The sequence below is a fragment of the Salarias fasciatus genome, assembly GCF_902148845.1.
Source record: "Salarias fasciatus chromosome 23 unlocalized genomic scaffold, fSalaFa1.1 super_scaffold_20, whole genome shotgun sequence".
Classification (NCBI taxonomy): Eukaryota; Metazoa; Chordata; class Actinopteri; order Blenniiformes; family Blenniidae; genus Salarias; species Salarias fasciatus.
The window spans coordinates 13,224,826-13,248,257 of NW_021941230.1; the positions used below are offsets into that span (position 1 = coordinate 13,224,826).

At 46.7% G+C, this 23,432-nt stretch overlaps 2 protein-coding genes across 4 annotated transcripts; both read left to right on the plus strand.

Annotated features, from left to right (window-relative positions):
* The first annotated feature begins 379 nt into the window (after positions 1 to 379).
* On the plus strand, positions 380 to 14,190 carry LOC115383836 (myc box-dependent-interacting protein 1-like). The gene is made up of 19 exons (XM_030086027.1): positions 380 to 708; positions 5,081 to 5,161; positions 5,256 to 5,310; positions 5,406 to 5,500; positions 5,636 to 5,671; positions 5,985 to 6,080; positions 6,171 to 6,278; positions 7,173 to 7,265; positions 7,496 to 7,581; positions 7,672 to 7,747; positions 7,830 to 7,885; positions 7,974 to 8,018; positions 10,673 to 10,715; positions 10,974 to 11,135; positions 11,814 to 11,834; positions 12,133 to 12,384; positions 12,590 to 12,643; positions 12,839 to 12,940; positions 13,036 to 14,190. The coding sequence occupies exons 1-19, from the start codon at positions 628 to 630 to the stop codon at positions 13,135 to 13,137; spliced, it is 1,644 nt and encodes a 547-aa protein (XP_029941887.1). The 5' UTR covers positions 380 to 627; the 3' UTR covers positions 13,138 to 14,190.
* Positions 14,191 to 14,660: 470 nt separating this feature from the next.
* rpgrb (retinitis pigmentosa GTPase regulator b) lies at positions 14,661 to 23,002 on the plus strand. Of its 3 annotated transcripts, none has more exons than XM_030086023.1 (17): positions 14,661 to 14,772; positions 15,163 to 15,288; positions 15,372 to 15,464; positions 15,791 to 15,853; positions 15,935 to 16,093; positions 16,198 to 16,347; positions 16,535 to 16,693; positions 16,853 to 17,008; positions 17,094 to 17,218; positions 17,395 to 17,586; positions 17,678 to 17,864; positions 18,042 to 18,136; positions 18,223 to 18,282; positions 21,574 to 21,741; positions 21,816 to 21,861; positions 21,957 to 22,078; positions 22,181 to 23,002. In XM_030086023.1, the coding sequence occupies exons 1-17, from the start codon at positions 14,742 to 14,744 to the stop codon at positions 22,358 to 22,360; spliced, it is 2,112 nt and encodes a 703-aa protein (XP_029941883.1). In that variant the 5' UTR covers positions 14,661 to 14,741; the 3' UTR covers positions 22,361 to 23,002. The 3 variants fall into 3 exon arrangements, with proteins under 3 accessions (XP_029941883.1, XP_029941884.1, XP_029941885.1); XM_030086024.1 differs by having other exon boundaries at positions 17,678 to 17,815; positions 18,047 to 18,136; XM_030086025.1 differs by lacking the exons at positions 21,574 to 21,741; positions 21,816 to 21,861; positions 21,957 to 22,078; positions 22,181 to 23,002 and adding an exon at positions 20,358 to 21,076 and having other exon boundaries at positions 18,223 to 18,288.
* The last annotated feature ends 430 nt before the right edge of the window (positions 23,003 to 23,432 follow it).

The following is a 23,432-nucleotide window of genomic DNA, read 5'->3' on the forward strand; positions in this document are numbered from 1 at the left end:
TTAAAGTCAATCAAATCCCTGTCGTTGTCTTTGAGAACCCCCCCACCCCCACCCCCACCCCCACCCCCCCAACCCAATGTCCCGGAATGCAACAGGTGAGCCTCTTCATCGCCACCTGCTGTGTTCAGGTGAGTCCTCCACTTTCCTCGTGCGTCTCTCGGACATTTTATAGCACACAGCTCACATCTGACAGGAAAACGCTCAGTGCGCATAAATAGAGTGTGTGTGTTTGTGTGTGTGTGTGTGTGTGTGTGAGGGCAGCCAGCCACACACCAGTTGCATGTGTGCGACAGTTGTCGGCTAATAATAAACAACCTGCGGCGCCTTTAAGAGGATGAGTGAGGATGAAACTCAATATGTGGCTCCGGGTCTCCATCAATTAACGGTCCGAGTCAAGAAACGGGACTATTTCTGCTCCGCTCGACAAACTCCGTCTGAGTTTTGTTGAGTTTTCTCTGCCACGCTCAAACCGGATTAAATTACGCATTGCACCTTTAAGAAGCTGTCGCCGGGATTAGAATTACGCACGGCGAGCCAAGTCTCCCTGTGGAGCGCTTTTACGCACCGACGGTATCCGGAGGACATTTCCCCCTCTGCGCCTCCTCTCCTCCTCACACCACAGTGGCCATGGCCGAGATAGGGAAAGGGGTCACCGCCGGGAAGCTGGCCATCAACGTCCAGAAGAGGCTGACCAGAGCGCAGGAGAAGGTAAGGAGAAGGCCGTCAACTTCTCATTCAGCCGAGCCTCGCGGGACACGGTGTCCTCCGGTGAAACTGGATCCCTCAACTCTGTACCTTCAAATACCAACAGGGCACCTGGACTTTATTTGCTGTCAGGAAATTAGAAGGAGTTCCCGTTTCCTTTAAGCAGGCAAGACATTGTTCATTTCCAGAATATGGAGATGATTTGACTGTCCGGCAGGTGGAAACTTCTTGGCGCATGAATGGGATCCAGTTTAACACCCGTGAAAACACCTCAAACAAACCAGAAGTCATTCGGAATGTTCCATATTGAGGTGTTAGTGTGGTTTGTTCTGGGATTGTCGGTGAGATTTCCGTTAGAATTACAAAGAAACTCTCCAAACAGTGGAAATTCACACTGGTATGTGCTTTCATTGTACTTCATTTTAAGCACTTTTTACTGTCACGTGTAATAAATTGTCATAGTTTCTTATTAACATCAGGATCGCAGGAAACAAGCTTCATTTCATTAAAGTTAGACCTAGAAGTTGACCAGAAGGACTCGGAATTATGTATTATTGGCTCAACAAAAGTCAAGTGTGATTTCTCTGGAGGTAATGATTGAGAATTTTATTGTTTTGAGTGACAACTTGTCTTCAAGGAAGTGCAGAATTTGATTGGCTGGAAGAGGAAAAGTCTCCACTTAGATTGATTCACCCAACATTTATTTGTGTCTTGCAGGAGTGTAATAATTCAAATCCCAATGAAGAAAAGATACTTCAGTTATGTCCTCCAATAACAGCCTGGAATCAGTTGAATTGATGACCAAAATAGACCTTCATGAAGCCGTAAATCCTCACACAGACAAAACCAAAGCAAACAGCCCTAAAAGTGACCAGATGAAACCTGATCGACGGCGTGTGCGGCTCTGAGTTATTATTGTCTGTCCTAATCACTGCTGTTACTTAAGCCCGCTGAGGTTTTACCCTCTAATCACCTCAGCGCCACGCCAGGAGTGCTGTCAGTCAGTCAGTCACAGCCATTTCCCTTTTCTCGCCGTCATTCCTCCAAACACCTGAGCTCTGAGGAACCCTCCTCCGGTCGGCTTGTGGCTCCAGAGTCCACCTCCACCTGCGGATCCTGTCGGTTTCGCTGCTGAGTTGTGGGACGGATGCTGTTGAATGGGCTTTAGACAACAGCTGCAGCAGCTGGAGCTCACTGCTGAATGAGAGAGCGGCCGCGTTCCTCCTGTCTTAACATGGGGGCGGATTTAGAAGCGACGCATTGTGGAATCTGGACGGAGGCCAGACATGCATCTCTGCGTTCATAAGATACAGGAGGAGGTCAGAGGTCAAGGCAGCCAAGAGGAGGGAACCTGCTGCTTTTACAAGCAAAGTTCATCCCACCTTTATGTTCATTTAGTGACTTCAGTAACAAATGGGGTAAAAAACAGAGCTTGACTGTAATTTTGGATTATTGAGGCTGAATTGATCAAATATTTCAATGTAGTGCTGCTTTTCAGGAGAACGTTACATAAAATTCGACTCGTTTCCCACCAGCAAAATGTGTTAATGCTTAATAATAATTTAGTCGATTTAATGTAAATGTTTAAATTTAAGATTATTCCTATAAAGCCAATCAGTGGGTGAGACAGACGCCTTTAACATGTTCAAAATTAGAAAGATTTTAATTGATATACAAATTAAACACTAGCTGTGTTTCAATCTTTCTTAGAAACTTTAACTTACACCCAAAGATATGATCACTTTCTGAAATTCCTAGACTCTCAGTGCCAAATTATGCATGATGGTCTTGATAAATGGAGCTAAAATCAAGGGAGAGTTGCAGAAAACTTTCCAGGAAGTGATCTCAGGCATGAAAAAACAGCTGGCTACTCTCTGAATATGATGAAGGATCCTGTAAGATACTCAGGAGCCTTTACATTCTGCTTTGTGCAGAGAGAACCGAAGATATCGCTGATCGATTTGGCGTTGTAATGAGTTGATCCACCATAAAGATGGAAGTCAGAAGTAAAATCAGTTTTCTTGTGGTCAGTTTGATCGGTTTTGAGGCGAGCCGACGAGTTGGAGTGCTGGCGAGTAAAGAGGAAGGTCAGAGTATCATCTTCCCTCAGGAGGAGGAGGAGGAGGAGGAGGAGGGAGTTGGCTTCAGCTGTCCGTCTGCTGGCACGCCGCCGCCGCCGCCGCCGCCGCCGCCGCCGCCGCCGTCCTCCTCCACTCTTTCTTCACACTCAGACCATCAGTTGTTAAACATTTAAACACCTACGTGAAGCATCGCCGCCATGTTTGTTCAACTGTCAGTATTATGAGCTTTATTTATCTAATGTTGACATAACTTGATTGATTGTTTTTACACTTACAGGAAAATAGCTTTTCAGCTGAGCCTTCCGAGTAAACTGAATTTAAAGGATACTTGCTTCAAAATTGATTTAGTTCTGAAGCTGAGTGAATAACAGACAGACGGTCATATTATTTCAGTCTTGCGAAATTTTGAGGTGCAGGTTCATTCGGGCCCTGCTGACTCCACCCCCCCACGCCCCTCCATGGTCGCCATAGTGATGTAATCTCACCCAATCAGCTGTGCTGCAGAGGAGCACGCTGGGAAGATTCCCAGGAGCTGATGTCGCAGACAGAGGAGGGAGGAAGTGGAAGTGCAGGCGATGGCCTTTAGGAAGCAGCTGGAGGCTCGGTGGGGTGTTTGTTGGGGGGGAGGCGAGGCGGCGCAGCGTCCAGCAGCACCTGAAGGGTTTACGCCTCTTTAATCTCCTCACCTCGCCTCACCTCGTCTCTGGATGTTCAGCGTCACACGTTTCCAGCTCTGATCCAAACAGCGTTGTCGCTTTTTGTTGGAAACTATTCTGCACTTGAACCCAAAGAAAGATTCATTTCATCTGCCGTCACACCGAGCTCGGAGATTTCAACCCAAACTCGTCAAGCCTCAGAGCCGCCCTGCTCGGCTTCCACACCTGTCCCTCCACTCCAGGTTTCCCAGCATGCCCTGCTGCAGTGGGTGGGGCTCGTGGAGGCTGCATCTATCTTTAGCGCCCCCGGGCCTCCTCCTCCTCCTCCTCCTCCTCCTCCTCCTCCTCCTCCTCCTCACTCTTAATACCCACAAACCTCCTGTGTGTGAGCCCCCAGTTTATTTTAGTGTTCTGAAACTCAACACCCACACTTGTTTGCACGTCCGTCTTTGTGAGGACGCGACGCAGGCTGAAACTTTATTTCACTTTTACACACAGTAAGAGAGTCACCTGAACGCACCGTGACAGGTTTTCCTGCTCTGACCGTCTCTTCTTGGGTTGAATTTACGACGTGTTGAGAGCGTGACGTGTTTGGACTGGGGGTGGCATTTACACCGCCTGTGCGGCGGCGTGGAAGTCCCCTCCGTCCTGCTGATGGCGGTTTGTGTGTCCATCACAGGATTAGGGCGGCAGGTGGTGGAGGTGCTGGAGGTGCTCCGTCTCTCCATGTGTCTGCAGTCAGTCATCTGATCAGATTAGCCGCTGACCTTGGTCGGAGAACAGCAACAAAAGAAATATGTTGACTCCGCCCCTTTTTTTTTTTGTCACTGCACAAACCTCAGGCTTTGATCAGCTTCTCGTCAGTGGAAAAAAAACTGAGAAAAGATCCATTTATTGTTTCCGAATAGGTAAATAAATGATTTATTGTCTATCTCATCTGCGCGTGTGTGTTTGTGTGTGTGTGTGTGTTCTTTGTGTTTGAGGAAACGAGAAAGATAGGTGGCTTCCTCAATATAGAATCGTTCGATATCACCTTTCATGTCTCTTTGGGTCAAAAGGCTTTGACTTTTGACCTCCACATACCAACATAATCCTGGCACTGAGGTGAACCCGCTGCTGGAGGCATTGCAGGTAGACAGGAACCGAACAGCGCAGAGAGTCTCTGAATTGAACCACAGCAGCTGCATCAGTTTCTTAGCCTCATATTCTGAGTCGCAGAATTTCGCTGCATTTTGCGTCGACGTTTGCTCCTGTTTGTGTTATGTTGCTCATGCATTCCTCTTTATTTAGTTTCTCCTTCATCACAGTGTCCACCATGCTGGTTATGTTGTGTTGTGCATTTACATCGACCTCTTTTTGGGTTGTCTTCGATCTTAAACCATCTGACATGAACAATCCACCCATTACTGCCGGTCAAAACGTCCTGATTCCCAAACCTCCAGTGTTCATACAGACACACAGCTGGTGCGAACCGACCGCAGACGAAGCAGAGAGAGGCACATGGCTCTGAGCTCGGCCTGAAAATAGACCAATACATGCCTCCAGTTATAGATCTGAACAAAGCAGCGCGGCTGAAATGAACCGAGGGCGAGTTGATCGGATGGGGGGAGTGACCGTACCTCCCCGTCTCTCCCGCAGGTCCTGCAGAAGCTCGGCAAGGCGGACGAGACCCGAGATGTCGCCTTCGAGGAGATGGTTTCCAGGTTCAACCAGCAGATGGTCAGCACACACTTCTTCCACCGTCACGAGCATAATATTAGATGTTTTTTAAAAAAAATGACATGCTGAGCTGAAATGAATCCTCCTGTTTCAGGCAGAAGGCACCAAACTGCAGAAAGACCTGAAAGCCTACCAGGCAGCAGTGAAAAGTAAGTGTGTTTGTGCAGGCTGCAACAAAAGCCTCCACAAGCAGAGGCGAAGGCTGTGTGATAACCGTGTTTCTGACGGTGCGTTTGAATCGAAGCGATGCACGACGCGTCACGGCGGCTGCAGGACTGCCTCGCCGACATGTACGAGCCCGACTGGTTTGGCAAAGAGGAAATGGACTCGCTGGCAGAGGTGAGGAAGAGAACATGAACAACCGAGCGCGAACAAAGAGCTGCTGTGCTTTCTTCTCTCTGCTGGTCTCCTCCTTCCGCCTGCTAACGGCCTCTCTTTTCCCAAAACTGCATGCCTCTGTCCTTCACCCTGAAGGAGATGATAGAGAAGGAGATGGACAATAACTTGGAGGTAAAAAGCAGGGCGCTCCCAGTTGGTCCCACAGACCCGAAAATCACAACTAAAGTTGAGATCGACATCAAACTGAACACTGAACTCATGAGAAAAAGCAAAAATGTCCAAGTTTTGGTGGGACTGTGGGACACACTGGTGCAGCTCTGACAGACAGGAAGTAGACCTCACATCACTTCATATTAGAGCAGACGCCTAGAACAGACTGTGAGCGTTTACACAGTGCCACTGACCTCCAGGGTTACAAACAGTGAATGTGAATTTGAACCGAACTTGGGCCAACTTGGGCGAACTCTCCTCCACTGTGCATCAGGACACAGACACTCTGTGGCTGGAGTACCAGCAGAACATCACGGACAAGTCCCTGCTGTGCATCGACACGTACCTGGCTCGGTTTCCCGACATCAAGGTGCGCGAGAAAGTCCGACTCACTGGAAGATTTGCCGTTTGTGGCGCAGTGAGCTGCAGTTGACTGATCTGTGAAGCGTCCGTCCTGCAGGCTCGCATCGCCAAGCGGGACAGGAAGATGGTGGACTTCGACAGCGCCCGGCATCACTTCGGCTCCTTACAGAAAGGCAAGAAGAAAGATGAGGCCAAGATCGCCAAGGTAAAGAGCTGTGTGTGTGTGTGTGTGTGTGTGTGTGTGTGTGTGTGTGTGTGTGTGTGTGTGTGTGTGTGTGTGTGTGTGTGTGTGTGTGTGTGTGTGTGTGCTGTCATGAATAAACTTTAGGCCAACTTTCTATTCAGTGCATTTGCTGATGAAACCAAGCTCCCTCTAGTGCTACACTCCAGATTTAGTGCAGATCTGAGAATACATTTAATTAATTAAAAGGGAAAAAAAAGTTACTCAATGAGAAAACAAGCATATTTCTGAATACATGCCAATTGGCAAGTTATACAACAACTAAATTATGAGATGGAGTCGGTCCTTTACATATACATTTCCCACGAACTTACAAAAGCATCTTTCTCATGCATACCTGTTGCCTAACTCCTCGTACCCACAGCTCTGTTGTAACAGGTCGACACCTCGGCATTATGTACTCCTGTAATAATAGATTTGACACTGATTTGAGGCCATCCTTCATAAACATCACATTCCATTTATTTTCACCTCCCACTTTGAATAATGCCAGGCTTTGACCTTATACGAGTTCACCGTGCGAATTGAGAACTTGTGAAAGTAGCAAAATGAGAGCAACAGGAGAGTGAATAAGAGGAGAAGATGGAAGCATGAGGACAGTTTTCACATCTCTGCAGTTCCTCGTCTCAACTTGATAAGTTCCAGTGGAAGCGATGTGTCTGGTTCTTTTTATTATCCATTTGTTATTGGAGCGCCTCCCGTCACTCACATCTACTGTTTCACTGTGATTTGCCGCTGACTGACGTTTGTTGAATAACCGGCTCTGATTAACATGTTGGTCTTGAATTGTCCTTGTTTGCTTTTTGTCGTTCTCTGTCCTCTCCTCCTCCTCCTCTCCTGCATGGTGTGTGTGGTTAGCCAGCAGCCCTGTTGGAGATGGCGGCTCCCAGCTGGGCTCAGGGTTTGATATCAGCCCACCAGGTGGCTCAGACTAACCTCTCCTACAACCAGGTGAAACTCTGGTTCATCGTTGACTCCCCCCCACCCCCTCATAATTTAATTTGGCCCCCAGTCAAAGCTGCTGTTTGTAACCTTCTTGTGTCGTAGATGGTTGAGTCTCACGTTCCTGTAGCTCCTGTATGAAACCCTGTGTGTTTTTTTTGCATGCTTGTTTGCACTGTCGTTCTTGACCACGCCGTGTTGTAGACACACACGCATGTGGATATTGGCTGTGTGTGCAGGCGGAGGAGGAGCTGGGCCGAGCTCAGAGGATCTTCGAGGAGCTGAACGTGGAACTGCAGGATGAGCTTCCGGTCCTGTGGGACAGGTGAGGGGCTGAACGTCCTCTGCGGGATCTGCTCTGTCAGCTGAGGCAAGACGGCTGAAAACGCGTCTCTGTGCGTGTTCCTCTGTGCAGTCGTGTTGGCGTCTATGTTAACACATTCCAGAACCTGGCGGGTCATCAGGAAAAGTTCCACAGAGAAATGGGCAAGGTAAGCCAAACCCCCTTCAACGGGGAATGATGGAACTCAGGGACCAGCCCGTGATCTGTGTCCGCCTGGTGAATCTCTGCAGCTCACCCAGAACCTGAACGACATCATGACCAAACTGGAAGAGCAGAAGCAGCTCAAGTAAGTTCAGAGCGACGCTCTCTGCTTAGAGTGGAAAGATGTTTATCTCTATGTGGAAAAAATGAGAGTGGTGTTCCTCCTGCTGCAGAAAAGATGGCACTGCAGCAGCAAAGTCAGGAGACGATGCAAAGAGGTAAAAGCTGGTGCCAAACGAGCCGAGGAGCACAAAAGCTTGAAATGACGCTTCCCGCTTCATGAAATCCCTGCACGTGTGATTTTACCTGTCAACTAACAGGCTGGAAATTTTATTCTCAGCACTTGAGGGCAAAGGATCTGACTCACAGAGAGGATTTGTGTGTTTAAACTTTGCACTGTTTGACGAATTCTGATAACAGAAAATATCATGCATTCATATACTTTGTACACAATATAAAAAGAAGCTGATGAATGAGTTGGGACCCCAGGACTTCATTGTCCTGTTGGCTCCATTGAACCAGCGGAGAGTTCCTTCCCCAGGTGGAGGAGTTTTAGGGTTAGGGTTAACCCTATCTCTTTTGTCCACAAGTGGGGGACGGATGGAGCGTGAGATTGACAGGCGGATCTTTGCAGCGCCTGGAGTGACGCAGTTATTGTATCTGTGTGTTGTGGTGAAGAAGGAGCTGAGCCGGAATTTTAAAGTAAAAGCAGGGAAAAAATATATTTAACCATTGGTATGAAATTACTCAGTTCATGAGGTTAACCCATTTGTGCCCAAATTTTTTTCAGAGTTGTAAGGCATATCATTTTATCAGTTGAGTCCAGTTGAATCAAGTTATGTATTTATTATTTCCATTTTGTACTTTTTTTTGAAAAAAATTGCATTTTTATGACTGGCAACAATTGTTGCCAGTGGGCACATACATTGTCACTCGGTCAAATGTCACCTATAATACAGGAATGACAATAATAACAAAATAATATAATAATATAGTCAGAATAACAATAACAATAAGATGGAGCCTCAGGTTCTCCCTGCATAAAATTACAAACAACAAACAATTTGAAATGTTTTTTTTATTCTCATTTTTTTTTCCCTCAAAACCTCAGCAAACAGTTTTTTTCTTAGAACGTCTAAAAACACATACTACATAAAATTTCTTGCCATACATGCCATTATCTTTCAAATATGTTCTACTCATTGTGGTACTTCTTGAAGCACTCCTCATGTGGTGGAACATCACACTTTCCACGTGCTAATGATGTGCGCCGCCACAGTTCTTGCATCGTTTCTACCTAGTGATGGGTAAATCAGGCCTACTGAACCACTTTACGTGGTTCCCATTTTCTGTGGTCACGAGTCTCTTGGTTTTAAAATGGAGGCTGAAGGATTGACAATGAAGTGTGCTTTCACACAATTCTTGAACATACAGCACCATCTCGTGGCTTCAGACAGTACGGACAGTGGTTCATGAGGCCTCGTTTGCCTCTCACTAGTTGCACCTGCTGCTGTTGAAGGCCCAGTGGTTGAAACTATCAAACCAGTTATCAGCAATGCCTTTGAAGATCTTCTGCCCTGCCTAATTGGCTTTGTTCCATGGAAGAGGATCTGGGCTGTCAGCCTCTAGAAGCAAAGGAGATCCTCCTGCCCGCTTTTCCAGGACCTAAATGAATGACAAAGCAAGCATGACAGATGTAAGAATGCGCCATGTTTTAGTTCACATTTGATTTTATTGATGAATCATCAATATCGTTCTTTCTAAAACATCATATGTAGAATATTATGGAAAAGCAATATCACAGTTTAGTTTTTGATGTTTTGTCTGGATATCATCACTGTTGCTCTTGTCGACTGAAGAGCAGTAGTGATGATGACCTCTAGTCAAACATCACAAACTCTACTGTGATATTGCTAAATAGCATCCATCCTATCCCCAGGGGTTGGGGGTGGGGGGTGTGGGGGGGTTATGAAAAGTACTTGAGTGCCAAGAGAAATGCACCTCCAACCGCACAGCAACATTTTTTACTTCAGTGAAACACAAGCTAATGTTAGCTAGCAACAAAATGATATATAACATATAAAAATCCTAAACACACAGGCCTTGAACACCTGTGAACTTATTTAGCTTGAAAGAGTATTCTAAGAGGACTAAAATGAGACACTGTACATCATTCTACAAATTTAAATAAGTAAATTAGGAACAATCCTGCAGACAGTGTTTTCCTTTAGTTAGTGACAAGCTATGTGCCCATTGGCAACTTTTGTTGCCGCTCATAAAAATAAGCCCATGAACAAAAAAATATTTATCCTTGGTACAATTTTTGGGTTCAGGGTTACTCTAGAGACTCGAATGATTAAATAATTATAAATATGGTTGTTGGAAAATCATAAGAAATGTTGGAAAATTACCTCTTTCCAGGCAGATTTGCGTCCGCCATGTCTTCAGCCGGAAGGAGCAGGAAGCAGATGATGTCATGTGACAGGAAGCACTTGGAAATGATTTTTTAAAAATGAAAACCTTTGTCTAAGTGGTCTACTAGCATATAAGTGGGAAAAGTTGCATTAATACCTTTGAGATTTTTTATTGTGAGTCAAAAATAACAGTGATAAACTTTGGCAACAATTGTTGCCAGTGGGGCAAAACGGGTTAATGGACTTGACAAATGAATGTCTTGAATGAATGCCAGTTTCTGTCTCAGAGGGATTAAAAGCATGATGTTTTGTTTGAGCGAAATCAACAGGTGTGGATTTGAATGCATCCCAGTGGTTCCTGATAACGTTTGTCTGTTGCTCCATGTGCATGTGTTTCATGCTGTTTTTTTTTTCTTTAACTGGGATCTAAACTAAAATGATTCCTTCTCTTTTCTCAGTGAGGAAGCCAACCACAGCGAATCAGCCAGCTCAGCACCAAAGGTAAATTTTACATCAGAAGATGAAATCGAAAAGAGCAAAACACCCTGAACGCTCTGCGCTCAAGCCTCAGTGTGATGTTCACTGACTGTGGGATTGTAGGCCACAGCAGCTTCATGTCATCCTGCATGAAAAACAGAGACTCGGCTCCGAGTCCGAGTTCTCTCAGCATGATAACGCCACTTTAACTCATCTGTGTCTCCCCTCACCTGCATGCACGCGCCTGTGCGTCCTGTGCTTTTTCACCTTTAACCCCTCCTGGCGGTGCCGAGGCCCGGGCCTCCGCCCAGCCGACCTCCGCCCAGACTGACGCCGTCACCGGACCAGAGGCAGCAGCAGCAGCAGCAGCAGCAGCAGCAGCTGCCTGCCGGCTCGTTGGAGGATGAACCCACAGAGTCGAGCACGAACTCCGTAACGCCACAGGTCAGACTGACGGCAGCGGTCTGCATGCTGCAGTCACCCAACATTCAGGTTACCTAACATGTGAAGAAGAAACCTGATGAGGAAATCTGAGGATCGCTCTCAGACAGTAAAATGTGTGTGTGTCTCCGTGTGTGTGTGTGTGTGGCAGCGTGAGCCCTGCTCTGGGGTGAACCTGCTGGACTGGGATGTTGAGATATTGCAGCCCGTTATATTTCCAGCTCTCAAGGTGCGTCCGGTGTGTGAAGGTGAACGATGAGTGCAGCTGAAGGATCCATCACTGTGTTTACATGCAGCTTCCAGAACCTTTTTTAAACCAGTTTAACTCATTATTTCAGTGAAAAACCACGTAACAGTTCAGATTAAAATCAAGTCAAACTTATGACTGCATGTAAATGTGTGTGTATGTGTGTGTGCGTGTACACCACATGGATTGATGCATGTTTGCATGCTCGGTCAGCCTCACGTTGCATGTGAATGTTGATAAATTGGTCTGCACTGGTCTTCACTCGGTTTTACCAACTGATACGAATCAGCTCCTTTGTCTCCGGTTACAAGTATTGAAAAAACAAAACCAGGTGACTCATGGTTGGTTTTAAAAATGCTCTGCTGTCAGTTAACTTCTGTGTAAACCACAGAAATGCGTTAAGCTCCTGTGTTGTTCTCCCTGCTTCATGCAAGGCGCCGTCATGGGACTCGTGGGTAAGAATGAGTTCATCTCTTTCAGATCTTCTTTGAAGCAAAATGAATTTTTCCCTTTCTAGAGAGCAAAACTCCCCGTCTTTCGGTATCTCTCTGGCACGTTGGGACTGTGAAATGACTTCTCCACCTCCTCTTTTGGTTTTCCTGCACTCTCCCACGTTTCAACCCTCGCCAAACTCTTTCACTCTTACTGCCCCGCTGCGCTCCACCTTCACACTTCCTGTGCTCCTATCCGTGCACCAACCTCCCCTCCTGCTTCCAAATCTCCCGCGACACTCCGTCACCTTTGACCTCGTAGCAAGGCCAGTCCACAGCAGAGCAGGAAGCCGAGCACGGCGACGGCCACTACCGAGAGGAGGCGCAAGGCGGATGGGATTACAATGACGGCTCCGCCCAGAGCTACGCCCAGCCGAGCTGGGACGACTCGGAGGCGGCTGAAGGTCAGGAGGGCTGGAGCGACGACCGAGCGTACGCCGCCCACTCGTACACGGAGCCCAGCTGGGATGACGGCGGCGCCGATGTGGGACAGGGTGGCTGGGGCGATGATGAGGTAGAGTCAGGCGGACCGGGACTCAAGTGGAACCTGCGTAGAATGAGATAGAGTCCAGGAGCTGCAACTCTGGCCTTCCTCTGTTTTCCTCTGTTTGACCCTTTTTGTTTCTGTTTTCCACACCTTAGTGTTTCCCTCTCAAACAAGCTAAATGTGAGATTTCTTTAACGTACCTGCAATTTTCTATGCTTTAATTTGGGTCCAGAGTGCAGTAACCAATGGCTCAGATGGTGAACTCCCTCCAGGATTCCTCTACAAGGTCAGTGAATTACACACACACACACACACACACACACACACACACACACACACACACACACACACACACACACACACACACACACACACACACACACACACACACACACACACACAAAGAGCAGACGGCCTGGTGATTTATGGGTTGTCAGTCCAGCAGAACCCGTCTTTAGCTCCTGTTGTGCATTCACTCCAGGTAAAAGCAATACACGACTACGCTGCTACTGACGGGGACGAGCTGGAGCTCAAGATTGGTGACGTCGTGCTGGTTGTGGCCTTTGACAATCCAGATGAGCAGGTTGGTTTTTCTGTTTGTCATCCCCAATGAATCAGCTCAATACCTGGAAATTTACCTTTAACCCCTGGAATAAAAAACAACCCATCTGTCTGCAGGATGACGGCTGGCTCATGGGCTTGCTGGAGTCTAACTGGTTGCAGAAGAAAGATGTTTCAACCAAAGGTGTCTTCCCCGAGAACTTTACCCAGAAGGTTTGAACTGAAGGTCACGTCCAAGCTCCTCGGATGGAATCAGTCATATTTTGAAGAAATGTCGAAACACATCCTAAAAATTTATGATTAGATTCTGAAATGTGCACTGACAGACAAGGAATGACAGCAAAAGATTTGTTTGTGCAGTTGAAAACAGTGCCAGTGAAGTCGGTGTGCTTATCACAAGCTGTGTTAAAGTGAAAAGATGATCAGGAATTCGGTTTGACCCCGCCTCTTTCACACTGTGACAGGAATACCTGGAATTATTTGTTCTTGATTCTGTTCTTTCCTGGCTAATAAACACAAAACTGTCTGTTAATCAAGAATAAATTGGATAAGATAAAGTCATGAATGTGCTGTGTGCACGTCAACATGTTTTCTGTTCTGGCTTGTCAGTCGTCACAGTTCTTGCATGCAGCATTTCACTGTGATTTACTTTGTAATACAATAACCAATATCACTCTGAACTATGTTTGTGGACACAATATATTTTGGAGGAAAATAGAGGTTTCCCTGAATTGAGCCCCCATAAAATGCCACAAGTACATGTTCGGTTTCCAAAATGTTGTCTTGCTTTGTCAAAGTCTGTAAGAGTTTTCTGGCTTGTAGGATTAAAACAAGGGAACAGTAGTTTTTCATTTATATGATAAGCCATTTTGAGGATGTGACTTGTTGTGTGGCTTCAGTTTTTTAATGTTTGTTTTATTTTTCATCTATTCAATGATGGATGAATTGCTCAAATCCATGAACAAACCGAGTCGGCGATTTCATTTTCTCTTCATCTGTTTTTGTTCCCACTGTGATGAATTCATGGATCTCTGCTGACTCTGTCACAAACCTGTGCAGATGCATTTTCTTTGTTCAAGCGGAAATCTGGTTTTCAATTCCATCTCCAGCTCCTGTGCAATCAACTAAATGAGAGTCTCAGTCATCTAATATTTGAACTCTGTCATGCACAAACTAACAAATGTAATTTGCAAATGTGTTTTTGCACTTTGTGGAAAAATGGGGTAACTGCAACATCACCTGATGGATCAAACCAGTGTCATTAAAGATGAACGAGACATCATGGTTGCTGTCAGTGTGTCATTTTTATTGATTTTTTTTTTCTTTTATTACACTGAATTATTCCAAAAACATGCATGTGATGTTAAGTGGTGATCCTCTAATGTGTTTGAACTGTGATGGCTGTAGAAACAGTACAGATGGTTTGCAAATGGCAAGAACAGCCTTCGCACCTCATGATCTTCAACAGGGTAGAACAGCACAGAAGATGGAATATTGCACATAGTTCATTTATGGACTTTTATTCAATACAAAAAAAAAAGAAAAATAACTGTGCTGTCAATTCTGAGAAAAAATTCTCTTATCGGGGTGTGATTATTATTATTTTGGGGAAAAAATGTTGATGGTTTCTTTGGACAAAATGTAAAAAATTTCAACCCAAAACAAAACCAAAATAAACGCGGCTCCTTTAAGAGTCGCGTGGTCAGAATTGTAGGTCGTAGCCTAGGAGACCTTTGTTTACTTCCGGGTTGCCGGAGTGGTAAACAAGAGGGGCGTTAATACGCCCACAACGCGGATTACAATCGGATTAAAGTCCCGCAGAGATGGCGGGGGAGGCTGACGATGAGATACCGGGTAAATAACATTAATTATACTCGCTTTTTCCTGTCAGTTGAAGCTGATAACCCGCTGCCGTCCCGCTAATGCTCGGTTCGAGTTAGCTTCAGCGTTAGCTTGCTGGCTAACGGAAAATTTACCATTTCATTGCTGGTTTTTATTCTGTCACGTCCCGTTTCTTTAATTCTCGAGACTGCATGACAGCCCTGGTATGTTTGTAGTTTCTGGACGTCTTTCACTTCACTTTTCTTGAAGTTTTTGTTTGGCTCCAGTCATATTTGGCAGAATAATGTAGCATTTGCAGTGTGATGCTATGTCTGGCATACAGACACTCATTTTGAAATTTCAGGAAGAAAGCAACACCAGCACGCCTCGGTTTGTTTTCTACATTTTTTTCTTGTTTAACAGAATCTGGGGCCGTTTTCACATTTGGAAAGAGCAAGTTTGCCGACAACATCCCCAGTAAGTTCTGGCTCAAAAATGATGTCCCCTGCAAAATATCCTGCGGAGATGAGCACACCGCCTTAATAACAGGTGAGACCCGCACAGATCCTCCTGGTTGAAGTGACTCACTGATCTGCCCAGTCCTTCAGCAGCTGCTGTCTTTGTTTCCACAGAGAATGGGAAAGTGTTCATGTTTGGCAGCAACAACTGGGGCCAGCTTGGTCTGGGCTCCAAACTCACTGTCACCAAGCCCACGTGTGTGAAAGGTTTGTCATGAAATAGACTTTTTTTTTTTTTTAATCAAGAGCGAGCTGCCTTTAGCCGATTGAAAGATAAGTGAAAAGAAGCAGTTGTAATAAGAAGCTGAATTGTGCTGCTGAAGAGGACTCCTGTCAGGTAATTGTATAATCCCAATCTGGAGGGTCGATAATCTTTTTTAATCTGTCACACAGTTAGCTCCATAAAGTACACTGCCATGAAATTTGACTGCATGCTTTGTGATTGCTTTGGAAATTTCATTCAAGAACAAAGCTATCATGTAGTTAATCAAAGCACTTGGCCACAGCAGTAATATTCATTTGCTGTGTTCCAGCTCTGAAGTCGGAGAAAGTTCAGCTGGTGGCCTGTGGCAGGAACCACACACTCATCTGCACAGGTCTGATCCTCCCCAGCAGTATTTTCTATATGAGAAGTGTTTGTGTTTATTTAACCTGCTGGTGTTTTTGTTTGTCTGCAGCTCAGGGAAAAGTCTACGTTTCCGGTGGGAACAGTGAGGGTCAGCTGGGGCTCGGTGACTACGAGGAGAGGACGGCTTTCCACAGAATCCAGCTCTTTGACTCTTATGGGCCGATCAAAATGATCGCTGCCGGTTCAAACACGTCCGCCGCTCTCACAGGTGAGAGACACGTAGCTGTAAAGTGTCATCTCATCGTTATTTTTGAAGTTGTGTGTCACCTTCGTGTGTTTCTTCATTCCTTGATGCCTTTGATTTGGTGGCAGCGAGCGGTAAGCTGTTCATGTGGGGCGACAACACAGAGGGTCAGATCGGTCTGGGGAAGGAGAGCCAGGCCTCCTCGCCACAGGAGGTCAGCGTGGGTCGACCCATCAGCTGGGTGTCCTGTGGATACTACCACTCTGCATTCGTGACAGGTGAGCAGAGAAAACCCTCACCTGCACCAATCAAAGGACACACGTCAATTTACATCTTAAAATCTGCATGTGAGGGGGCAGAAAACAGCACTCTGAATATACTTTCAACCCTGGAAGGCCATGGAGCCTTCAAAATGAAAACGACAGTTCATCCACCTTGATGGTCGCTGTGTGTCGTGTTTCTCAGCGGACGGCGCTCTGTACACGTTTGGAGAGCGGGACAGTGGGAAACTGGGGCTGAGCACCGACCAGCTGCCGGGACACCGAGTGCCTCAGGCGGTGAAGAGCATCCAGGAGCCGGTGATGCAGGTGGCCTGTGGGGGCGGACACACGGTGGCGCTGACAGGTACAGGTCAAATATGATGGCAGGATTTTGGAGTTACTGTTTTTCACGAAATAAACAACAACGAAGTCACAGGTCACATCAGCAGGAAAAACTCATTCAATAAATTGTAAAAGCTGTGGTTTGTTCTTGAATATGACAGGTCTATCTCTTATCTTCCAGATGAAAACCTGTACACGTTCGGGCTCGGCCAGTTTGGACAGCTCGGACATGGGACCTTTATTTTCGAGTCTCGGCTGCCACGTCCGGTCGAGCATTTCAAAAAAGGACGAGTGTGCCAAATCATGTGTGGAGAGAATCACACAGCAGTCATTACAGGTAAAAACCGTCTTCTACACACTGGCGGGGTTGTTTTATGTCTTCACAGCTCTGATGACGATGTTTTGCTGCTCTGTTGAACCAGACAGTGGTCTGCTGTACACGTTTGGAGACGGCCGACACGGTAAACTGGGTCTGGGGGAAGAAAACTTCACCAACCAGTTTAAACCTACTGTGTGTCCACGATTCCTCAAGTACCACGTTCAGGCTGTAAGAGTCTTTGAGGCTGGATTATACATTGTTTGAATATTTTATCCTGTTTGCCTTAGCGTTCTGTCCGACACATTCAGTCTTTTTCTCTTTTGAGTTGCTTGCTTGTAGCCGTTGAAGTTTTGGTGATGTTTCCTCCTCTTGTAAGCGTCACAGTCTTCTGTCTGGGCCTCCAGGCTTCGTGCGGCGGCTGTCACATGGTGGTGCTGGCTCGCCCCAGGGAGAATGACCGTGGCCACGTGACGCTGGAGGAGGAAGACGTGACCGAGGATTACCTGGAGCGTCCCTACGTGGAGCTGCTGGGGGACACGGCCGAGTCCTCGGCGCTGCAGCGGAGTCTCTCAGCCCGGGTCCGCAGGAGAGAGAGGGTGGGTCGCACAGAGCTCTGATGTGTTCCGGCCGCTGTTCACTCCAGTCCAGTTCAGCTTTCTTTACCCATCACTCCTCTCTGCTCCTCAGGAACGATCCCCGGACCAATTTGGCAGCTTGTTCCGCACGCTGCCCGCCATGACGCCGGGCTACCTCCACCCGCCGCTGCCGGTGTGCAGCCACACCATCCCACCGCAGCTTCCTCCGCCCGACCCCGCCCACAGAAAGGTGCTGAACGGCACTCACCAACACGGGAAACCAGGGTCAATCCACCAGGGTACCTACTTCACCTCCTCCACTGTCTCCTTCCTCTGAGTTCAGGCAAACATCAGACATTTTGGCTCCTGCAGTCTTTTTATTTCATCCATTTTCCAGACCTTGAAACCCAAAAACTGACTGGAAATTGTGACCTTCACTGTCATTTAAACAGAACTGCATGGTCTTGTTTTTTTAGAACAGACAGAGGCGGACACAGACAGCGTTGTGGAGAGCCTGACCGACACAGACAGCGTTAAAGGTCTGGGGGAGACCACCGACTTCCTCAACATGGTGAGAACATTCACTCAACTCAACCTGTATGACTCTCAGGAGCGACGACTGGTCGACGTGAGCTGCTCTCTGCTCCCTCCTCACAGACTCATGTGATGAAGATGGACCCAGGAGATAAAACACTCACACTGTCTCCCGTTCAGAAGGTAGGAGTTCATGTCTTTAACGTCATTTTCAGGCTCATTTTGAAACCAAAAGCAAACATTGCACTGGACGCTTCCGCAATGACGGTCTTGTTACTGAGCTCTTTCCAGGGGAGAAGAAAGAAATGAATGTTTATTTGACTCAATGTTTCTACAGCTGACTCATAGAGGCAGGTGCCTCTGATACTTACTGTATATTCTCCTGTAGCTGACTGACAGACATGACAAATGATAGATCTTTAAGGTCACTGTACTTCACTGGAATCTGTATCTTTCAGCCAAAATTAGTCTGACAGATTCCAATAACAGCTGTTATAAGGTGAAGAGTGTGCATGTGCATCCATTCATGTACAGAGATGGCTCTTTTGACTCTTCTGCGTCTCTCCTTTCCTTGCTAATGCATGCTTTTCTCATCTTCTTCTTGCTTTCTCTTGTGGGGATAGAGGAAGGGTAAGAATGGTAAGGCGTTAAAGGAGGGGAAGCTCTCCAAACAGAGCAGCTTCTCTTCGGTGTCGTCGTTTCGTAAGAGCGGGGCGACCTCGCCCCGCCGGGCGTTGCCCACCGAGCTGCTGAGGAGCCACAGCAGTCGCTCTCTGACCTCGCAGAGCATGCAGAGGCTGAAGAAAGTCAACCAGGACAAAGAGAATGTGATCTCAGTCAGTGGACGCAAAACCCCGGGTGTACTGGATGTCCAGACTGCGACATCCAAACAGTCTCTGAAGACGGTTGAGGACAAAAATCAGGTGATTGAGGTCAGGAGGAAGCAAGCAGCAGGCTCCAAACATGAAGAAAAGGCAGCCACTGCTGACACTGCAGCCGCGAAAGCTCCGAAAATGCAGTCCAAACCTTCGAAGGGTGAAAGTAAACATGCAGGAGTCACACCTCCAGTTAAAACTGATCAGAAAGATTCAACCGGCTCTGACCTGAGCGATGCTCTGGGTGAGGACAGCACGGCCAGCTCTCCACTGGCTTCTGAGGAAAAAGATGTGTCGAAAAAATCAAAGAACGAGAGAAACAGAAAGGAGGCAGAGAAGAAAAATTCATCCGCTACCAGGGTAATAGCTGGAGCTGCTACGCTCGCTGCAGGAGCGCTTTTAGTCCGAGAAATGGCTTCAGGACGCCCCGGCAGCTCCCCGACAATGTCCCAGAGCAGCCAGAAGGACACGGAGACGTCCTCAAGGAGAGACGCTGCTGATTCCAGCAAGAAGTCTGAAGTCAGCATTAACATCATACCTGCACCTGAGAGTCCTGGAGACAGGACGAGTCAGGAAGAGGAGGACAGGAGTCAGGAAGAGGAGGATAAGAGTCAGGAAGAGGAGGACAGGAGTCAGGAAGAGAAAGACACGAGTCAGGAAGAGGACAGGAGCCAGGAAGAGGAGGACTCTAGTCATACAGAGAAGGGTGCACATCAGGACGAGAAGGACACAAGTCAGGATGAAGAGGGTACAAGTCAGGACGAGGAAGACACCAGTCAATCTGAGAAGGTAACAAGTCATGTGGAGGAAGATAAAAGTCAGGAAGAGGAAGGCACAAGTCAAGATGAGAAGGAAAGCGGTGCTGATCTGACAAACACAAGTCAGGATGAGAGTGAGGACCAGTCGGAATCTGCAGCCGTCAACCAGGAGGAGGAGGAAGATGATGAAGATGAGGATGATGAAAAAGGACTGACGAGTGCATCAGTCAGTGAGGAGGAGGAAGATGCCAGTCGGAGTACTGACACGGTAACAAATGAGAAAGAGGAGGAGGAGGAAGACAGTGAAGACAGTGACACTCTTCAAGCAGAAGCTCAGTCAGGAACAGATGTGGAGGAAGAGGAGGGTGAGGAAGAGGAGGACCGAAGCAATAGTGGGGCATCAGAAAGTGAAGATGAGACTGAAGAGAAGGATAGTACAGGAAAGGAAGAGGAAGAGGAGGAAGAAAGTGAAGAAGGGTCGAGTCAAGAGACAGAGAGCAAGGGAGGAGAGACAGAAAGTGAGGAAGAGGAGGGTGAAGAAGAAGAAGAGGCGGAGGATGTAGAAAGTAAGGAAGAAGAGAGTGAAAGTGAATCATTGAAGTCTTCACAGGAGTCTGAAGAGGAGGAAGATGAGGAAGATGAAGAGAGTAGTGGTGATGCGGAGGAGGAAGAGGAAAGTAGTGAGGAAGAAGAGAGTGAAGAGGAGGAGGGTGAAGAAGACGAGGAAGAGGAGGAAGACGAGGAAAAGGAAAGTGAAGAAGAAGAGGAAGAGGAAAGTGAAGGAGAAGAGGAGGATGAGGAGGAAGAAGAAAGCAATGAAGAAAATGAGGAAGAAACGCAAAGTAGTGATGATGAAGATGATGAAGAGGCTGAGGAAGAAGAAGAGGAGGAGGGGGAGGAGGAAGAGGATGACGAAGAGGAGGAGGAGGAGGAGGAGGAGGAAGAAGAAGAGGAGGAGGAGGAGGAGTATGTCAAAAAGAAAAAGTCTGCTGATGTGAAAAGTGCTCAGTCAAGGAGAGGCAAACTGAGGTCGGGGGTCAAAGGTCAAGCCGCGGGCGAGTCGGAGCAGTTCTGGGACAACGTCCTACCGCAGTACCTCAACCTGAAGTGACGGCAGCTCCGATACGGCCGAGCCGCCGGTCTGCGATGCTTCCTCTCCGACTGGGGGGGGTTCTCTTTTGGATCATCCCGTCTCGATCTCGATCGTCTCGATCTGTGAAATGTGTCTCTCTCGTGTCTCTCTCGAGGTTTCCAGCCAGGCTCTGGCTTTTGTTGAATCTTCTTCAAACAGCAGAGTGTTGCCTTCGATTGTGCTTTTCTGTTCTTCGTTTACTTGTTCTTCGTCTGCAGCTGCTGTTGTTTCTTCTCTGTTTAGATAGATTTGGGTCATTTTTTTTTTAAATTTCCATTTTGGACAAAAACTAATGTCGATTTTTTTGGAGGACTTTCTGTTTATTTATTATATTTCCAATAAAGGAAGAAAAAAAACCCCACAGACGCTGCATTTTGTTTGCTTTGTGGAGAAATTGGCGTTCTGAACTTGTCTGTAGAGAGAGACAGCAGTTTGTCTTCGCAGTGTTTTCCCACAAAGTGCTGAGAATCCGCAGCAGGAATTGATTTTGAGCTTTCAGGATCAGGTTTGGATTGTTTTCTTTCTCTATCGACGTCCTTGTGCTAGTCGGCTTAGCTTCTTGAGTTTAAAGTAGACGGAGTGTTTTTGAACTCCCTCTCATCCCTCGTCCCCCCCCATCGAGTCATGAATGTGGTAGTTTCCCTGTGAACCTTCATCCCTCCCTTCATCTCACTTGTTTTTCTTGACCTTGCTTCCATAATCTTCTCAGGATTTAACAAACCGACTCCCTGAGATGCAGAGCAAAAGCGAGGAAGATGAAGAGGAGGAGGAAGATGGAGGAGGAGAAGAAGAAGAAGAAGAAGAGGAGGAGGAGGTGGAGGAAGAGGAGGATGACACTTCAGCCTCCTCCACAGAGAAGCCAGCAGAGGAGATTCCTGTAAATATGACTGAAATGTTCAGGTTTGCTTGTTGAAATCAGCAGCAGTTTCTAATGTGTGATCTTTTCTGAAGCCAGAGGAGCTGAAGGAGGAGTGTGTGCCTGACGGAGAGCAGAAAGGTGACAAGTCTTACTCCTTATTTGATAGAGGATAAAAAGGCCTGTCTGATCTCTGAAAAACGACTAACCGGGACTATATCATCTGACATGATCAGCAGTGGAGCTGTGTGAGCAGACCGACGCCGCAGGGGCAGAAAAGACGGAGGAAGACGAGAAGAAATCATCCAGTGTGGCGCAAGACGGCAACTCCAAAACCCCGTCGGGCTCCAACATGAAGGTACAAGATGACGGAACGGCGGGTTGAACTGTAAACTTCATCGCGAAGCAGACATGGCTGTGTGACGTTCCGGTGTTCTTACGCTCTCGTCTGTTTGCTCAGCTCTCTCTCTTCCGACGCCTCTCCTCGTCACGGCTCAAGCAGACAGGAGGCAGAGACCAGACCCTGACGGGGGAAGGCATCAGCAGGGACGGAGTCCCGGAGGGAGAGCCTCCACCTCCAGGGAGTCCGCTCCGACCCGGAGCCCGAGGGCCTCGCTCTGGTGCCTGCTCCGTCCTGTAGTCCCAGGAACACTGCCTCTGGGGGGCGGTGCCACTTATCTGGAAACAAAACACACGAACAGACTCCCTGTGGAGCACGGAGCCTTCCATCCTGACTACAAATGGCCTTAACTCACCACATGGACTCCTGGTTTGATCTCTCTTTCTGCTGCAGTGATTTGATCAAACACAATCTAAAATATCCTGGTGTTGAATTACGATGCTTTAAAAAAGTTCAATGCAGGTGATGACGACTTACTGCAGATCTCTGTCGAAAGTTGATTTCTTTTTGTGCAATTTGAAGTGCTTTAAGTTTAACTGATGAAGTGAACCAAAACTCTGTTGAAACTGGATTTTACGGGGCGCATTCTTGAATATTGCCTTCCTTTCTTCGCACCAGCAGAGAAATTTCAGTGAATTTTACCGGCTGAGCTTCCTTCTGTGCGTGTGTTTGTGTATGTGTGTGTGTGTGTGTGTGCACATTTTCTAAGCTGTGAGAATGTAAATATGATTATTTATTGTGACATGATCCAAGAGCACATTTGCACTTTTGAGGTAGTCCGAACACATTTTAAAGAGATGTGTTCCTTTTGTATTCTGACATGATAATCTCATTTAAGCTGTATGCTTTTTTTTCTTTTTTTTTTCTTTTTGTTTTTTACCATTTGGACTTTTGTGATAACAATAAAGAATTTTATTATAAAGTTGAGCATGGTTCTTGATCAGAATAACTTGAGGAACTGTATGCTCTGAATGTTTTCTTGAGCAAACCATCAAAATAAAATTCTCCATGAACTCCATTATGCAGATGTTAAAGCGAAATGAAAAACACTTTTCTTAAAAATCAGAAATCATTTTTGCTTCATGAATGATGAGGCAGAAAATGAGCTAATGCATCCACAGGATTTTATGACAGACACATAAACATTGTTAAAAAGGCAATTTGACAAATAAATCATGTTTACTTGATTTTAGAATGCATAAATATTTTTTTAACTTTTGTTTTCTTCGATTGATTACATTCAAACCAATTCAGATAAATTGGTAATTCAGTTTTCTTAGTGGAAGAATGTCGTGGGTTCATCACAGTATCA

Excerpts from the sequence above, each read along its gene's own strand:
- rpgrb (XM_030086023.1), top strand. The coding sequence starts at position 14,742 with ATGGCGGGGGAGGCTGACGATGAGATACCGG. Across the intron at positions 18,137-18,222 it reads CCACCGACTTCCTCAACATG|ACTCATGTGATGAAGATGGA; the intron begins GTGAGAACATTC and ends CCCTCCTCACAG. Across the intron at positions 21,862-21,956 it reads GCCTGACGGAGAGCAGAAAG|CAGTGGAGCTGTGTGAGCAG; the intron begins GTGACAAGTCTT and ends TGACATGATCAG.
- LOC115383836 (XM_030086027.1), top strand. The coding sequence starts at position 628 with ATGGCCGAGATAGGGAAAGGGGTCACCGCCGGGAAGCTGGCCATCAAC. Across the intron at positions 12,385-12,589 it reads GTGGCTGGGGCGATGATGAG|AGTGCAGTAACCAATGGCTC; the intron begins GTAGAGTCAGGC and ends ATTTGGGTCCAG. Across the intron at positions 12,644-12,838 it reads CTCCAGGATTCCTCTACAAG|GTAAAAGCAATACACGACTA; the intron begins GTCAGTGAATTA and ends CATTCACTCCAG.